The sequence below is a fragment of the Frieseomelitta varia genome, unplaced genomic scaffold, assembly GCF_011392965.1.
Source record: "Frieseomelitta varia isolate USP_RPSP 00005682 unplaced genomic scaffold, Fvar_1.2 scaffold_646, whole genome shotgun sequence".
NCBI classification, from domain to species: domain Eukaryota; kingdom Metazoa; phylum Arthropoda; class Insecta; order Hymenoptera; family Apidae; genus Frieseomelitta; species Frieseomelitta varia.
Genome location: NW_025110419.1, coordinates 329,246 through 334,685, shown reverse-complemented (window position 1 = coordinate 334,685; position 5,440 = coordinate 329,246). Strand labels below are relative to the sequence as shown.

The 5,440-nt window shown below is 26.5% G+C and overlaps 1 protein-coding gene across 1 annotated transcript; it reads left to right on the top strand.

The window, feature by feature from the left end:
- The first annotated feature begins 1,434 nt into the window (after nucleotides 1-1,434).
- LOC122534860 (putative fatty acyl-CoA reductase CG8306) lies at nucleotides 1,435-4,444 on the top strand. The gene is made up of 7 exons (XM_043665875.1): nucleotides 1,435-1,900; nucleotides 2,463-2,714; nucleotides 2,794-3,043; nucleotides 3,119-3,311; nucleotides 3,369-3,608; nucleotides 3,742-3,999; nucleotides 4,085-4,444. Exons 1-7 carry the CDS (start codon nucleotides 1,709-1,711, stop codon nucleotides 4,221-4,223), a joined length of 1,524 nt encoding a protein of 507 aa, XP_043521810.1. The 5' UTR covers nucleotides 1,435-1,708; the 3' UTR covers nucleotides 4,224-4,444.
- The last annotated feature ends 996 nt before the right edge of the window (nucleotides 4,445-5,440 follow it).

The following is a 5,440-nucleotide window of genomic DNA, read 5'->3' as shown; positions in this document are numbered from 1 at the left end:
TAGATTGAAGGATTTATTTAATTTTTTTATATATTATGTCAAAGTTAGTATTTTATTTTCTTGTGTATTTATTTTCCGCGTATATGTACAAATAAATGTTCATTTAAAAAAATCTTGAGGTGCCTTATCATTTTGTCCATCAGTGTAAGTAAACAACTTTTTTTATAACATGCATAAAACATTATGTTCGTTTCTAGAAATTGAACATACTAATTATTACAAACTTAATAATAAAAAAAAAACGAATGTACTTAACATCTTAAATATTCAAAAATTCATTTCATCATGTAAAAATAATATTTATCAACGATTTCTTGTCTTTTTCGCTAATGAAAATTATCGAATTTTTTCCATTTTTTATTTTTTATTAATGATGAAGATTTTGTTAAACATTTAAACTAATTTCCTAATCGACGACTGATAATTTTATATTAATCAATGTTGTATGAAGATTTTTTTAAACATTTAAAATAATTTTATATTGACGATTGATAATTTTATATTAATCAATTAATGTTACATGAATGAGAAATATTTCACTTTTGTCTTTTATCATAAATTTTTAATCATATTTTAACGATGTGTGTAAATCTTTTGATAATTAAAAATATATGTAAATTCTTTTATTAAAATTTATCTCGTCATATATGTAATACTTTTTGTAATCAATGTCACATGACTAGTTCTATATATATCTAATACTTTTTAGTAATCATTATTACCTAATAAACATATTCACCTTTGTACTCTTTCATCATTGCTATTTTACACAACAGCATAAAGCATATATTCAAGGACAGAATCTTTTACAAATTGAATTATGCAAAAATGTCATACTTATCCTAACTGAGTATTATGCACACAAATATTAGGTAATTTTTTCTTCTCATATAAATTAAATCTCATACTATATATTTCAATTTGTAGATTTTTTCTTCTCATGCTCAAATTGTTAAGAATTGATAAGAACAAAATGGATTTTGTATACACACATTTGTAAAAATTATAATATAAGTAGAAAAACAAACCTCACATAGTATTTTAATTACCATTTATTTTAATTGTTTAATTATCATAAATTATCATTTATGAAATTAGAATGATAATTAAGATGTAAGACACCTTTTAAAGTGTATATTTTATTTGTTGTTCAATTATTATTTAATTATTAAAATAAATTTTGATATCCGGAACATATTTAAATATTTATATAACGAAAGAATTAGAAGAAAAAATTTAGTTCAAAACATGTACTGTCAATGTGCATATGAATATCGAATACAGGTGTAATTTGTACGTTTTTCAACATGAGTGATAGTTTTTCAAAACTAGCAGCTATATGTACATAAATGTTCCACTTTCTTTTTTATGTCTAATGCATACGATTATATAAGTTACAATAATGTGTGTAACAATTAATCTAATAAATCAAGAAATCTAGATCTTTCCAATTTCCTAACACGTGCGTTTCGTTGTTCCTTTTATGAACGTTAAATAAGCATCAGTTCTACGCGAATTCTAGCTTCAGTTTACGACGGACAGCAGTGAACGTACGACGTGTAACTTGCGATATACCGTTATACCGGCAGTGTTTTACTTGTCACGTTTTTTTTACATTATAGGAACACCTAGTATTTTCCTTCTTTTTTTTCCCCATTGAGTTTTCAAAGCAATTATCCGATAAAGTATTGCACAAGTACGAGATATAATGGCATCGAACGTAATTGAATTTTATAACGGTAAAACTGTGTTTATCACCGGTGGAACTGGATTCCTTGGAGTTTGTCTTATCGAAAAATTACTGAGATCTATTCCCGATCTGAAAACTATTTATCTGCTAGTCCGACCAAAAAAAGGGAAAAAAGTGGAAGAGAGACTGGAAGATATAAAACAGAATTCGGTATGTTAATGTATATTTAGAGTATAATCGTATTTATCTTGTATCTATCTGTCTTTTATTAAATGAGGTCGTTATGTGGTTACCCAAACCTAACCCAAACCTTTAACCAACTCGAGTATGTCATTTTAAATCGGGATTATTGAAAACATTCTTATCTTTAGTCCATTAAATATTCTACATACGTAATTTTTTTGTATGTAATCGTAACTGTAGGAAAAAAATTGTAGAATGTTTCATAATTGTCTTATTATACTTTTTCTATACCAAAAATTTATATGTCATTGATATTTTATTTTAAAAGAGCAAGTTTTTGTTGATATTTAGAATTTCAGATCGTATTACAAAATGTTCTGTATTTTTTTTAACTTTTTCTGAAGTAACTTTTTCTTAACTAACTTTAAGAATTATTTATTCATTCATTTCACTGAATTCATTTTTTTATTGTAATTTATATTGTTCTTGTGTATTATATATTATTTTCATTAAATTTCAATAAAGATTTAATTTTATTATTAATATTAAATTTATTAATAATATATTTTCTTTTATTCTATTATTGTAGGTATTTAACAGATTAAAAGAAGAGAATAAGACAGATCTTTTTAAGAAATTAATTCTTATAGCTGGAGATGTCGGAGAAGAAAATTTAGGATTATCATCAGCAGATAGATTGACTCTTGTTGAAGATGTTCAGATTGTTTTTCATTCTGCAGCAACATTGGATTTTGAAGCAGATTTGAAATCTGCTACAAATATTAATTTATTAGGCACACGTAGAGTTGTCCAGCTTTGTCAAGAAATAAGAGATCTCAAGGTAAACCATCTATATATGTTACCTAGTTATATTAATTTATAATGTACATTTCTTTAATATTTTTACTTTTTACTTTTAGGCTCTGGTGCATGTTTCTAGTGCATATGTGAACTCAACATTGAATGAAGTAGAAGAGCATGTTTATCCTGCACCATATGATGTGAATGAGTTAGTTGGATTAATAGAAAAATTAGATCTTGAAACATTGAAAGCAGAAACTTCAAATATAATAAAGCACCATACAAATGCTTACACGTTCACAAAACACTTGGCTGAACATGAAATTAAGAATGGTCGTATTCCTGCTGCTATTGTGCGTCCTTCAATGAGTATGTATATTAAATATGAAAGTATTTTTTGAATAACGAACAAATCTATGTACTTTAAATATCTTATATTTGCAGTAACAGGAGCATGGAAGGAACCAGTTCCTGGATGGACAGTATCAAAGAATGGTCTGCAAGGATTTTTACTGGGTGCTGGTAAAGGTGTCATAAGAAGATTACCAGTTGCAAAAGAATTAATTTACGATTATATTCCAGTGGATTTGGTTGTAAACAATCTCATTACCGCAGCTTATGCTGTTAATTGTAATAGGTATGATAAAAATTTCTTATTTATGTTATTTACATATACAATAGCTTCTTGTTACAGTCAAAAAGAATTGAAAGTGTACCATTGTACGTCGAGTACGCGTAATCCCTTCAAATGGATTACTATAGAACCACACATCAATTCTTACCTGCATAAATATCCATTACAAAGTGCTGTTTGGTATCCATACCTTAAATTGCTACCGTCGATTTTCATGTTTAAACTCTCTGCAATTTTTATGCACTTAATTCCAGGATATATTTTGGACACCGTTACAAAATTAGTAGGTGGTCGACCAATGTAAGTTGTAAATGCCCACTTAACTATTTCCTGCAAAAATTAATCACATATATTTGGTACATTTTCTACATTGCACTTTTTTTTATAATTTACGAATATAATATAATCTTAATTAATAAAGAACATTTTTTAGATTGGTACGATTACACACAAATGTTAATAACTCGGTGGATCGTCTAAAGACGTTTATTTTTACTGAATGGAAATTTCATAATCCTCGTACATTAGAGTTACATGACTCGCTATCAGAGGTTGATAAAAAACTTTTCAATTTAGATATTAAACAACTAATATGGCAGAGTTATTTTATTGATTTGGTACAAGGAGTCAGACAATATTTGCATAACGAATCCCCGAAATCATTGGCAAAAGCGCGTTCTAAAGATAGGATGTAAGTACAATTCTTTTTCTTTTCCTTATTATTGCAATTAAAGAGAATACATTAATTTAAAATTGTCTACTTTTTATATTTTTAGTCTATTGGTTGCTCATTTGAGTTTGCAAGCTGCACTGTTAGGACTTGTTTGGTGGTTAACCAAAACTGTTTTTGCTACTTCGTGGACTGCTGGTAGTTTTGTCGTCTCTATTATTTATCTTCTTTTTAGTCAGTTATAAACTACAATTATATAATTTAATTCAATAACATTCTATTTAATCAATAAACATTCCCTTTTATCAACGTCACGTACTACAAACATACGTATGTTGGATAAAGATTCGTTTTCCACATTTTTTCAGTATAATTCATCAAAAGTACACATAGATACATTTTTATACATTTGAAGAACAACATGGTGTTGGGAAATAAAATTATATAAATAATATTATATAAAGTATTCAATTCTTTCAGTTGAATGTTACTACGGTTTACATTGGAAATATAATATATATGATTCAAAATAAAAATTGAAATATTTTATTTCTTTTAAATTGTATTATAAATTTATTTAAAAGAAACCATACATACCATTTTTTAAATTGTCCTTTTATTATAACGAAAAAAAAAACAAAGTTTATTTTTTAAGAAGGTAATTATTTTCTTTTTTCAATCTTTTAATATTGTTTTTGAAAAAATTCAAAATCTAAACGCGCGAGTTTATACGCAAGTAATATAGTATTGTATTGAAAAAATATATGCTTTTTCATGAATTCCCAGCCTATGAAATATATGTCTATCCTAATCTAATCTACCCTAGGTATGATTTTTTATGGGATGAGGTGCAGGAAGAAAAGCATTTAGATTTTGAACATTCATAAAGGCAATTTTATTTGCCTAAACCAAAAGAATATTATGTTTTCATTTATTTTTATAAAAAAGGGAAAAAAATATTCAGACACTCGGATAGTAGAACAAGTTTCTTATCTGATTTTTATTTTCTGTCTTTCATACGTTAAGTTTTCGTAAAATTATCTTCTGAATGGTTAAATTCTTAAAATTAAGAAATTATGATATTTTATATTCTCTTCCCATCCTTCATAATATTTTTCAAACTTTTCGATTGGCATTTAAAACAATATTCTTGTTTTGTATGGAGGTTTAAGTCAATTGGGTTGTAATTTCGAAAGACCCTAATAATGTCAAAGAAGGATCAACAATGAATGAAACAAAAAAATCACTTAGGCAATCGAAGTTACAATAACTAATTTTACGTGGATACTATAGATTACTATATTATCAACGATTTGATGGTCGACAATGATTACTAAAGCGAAAGCAATTGTGTTATTATAATGTCTATGCAGGCAGAATTCAGATATTTGAAGTCTTTTATTAATATCTCAGAAATTAATAAGTACCCGAAGCTAAAATTTTATATATTGGAGTCCTTTCT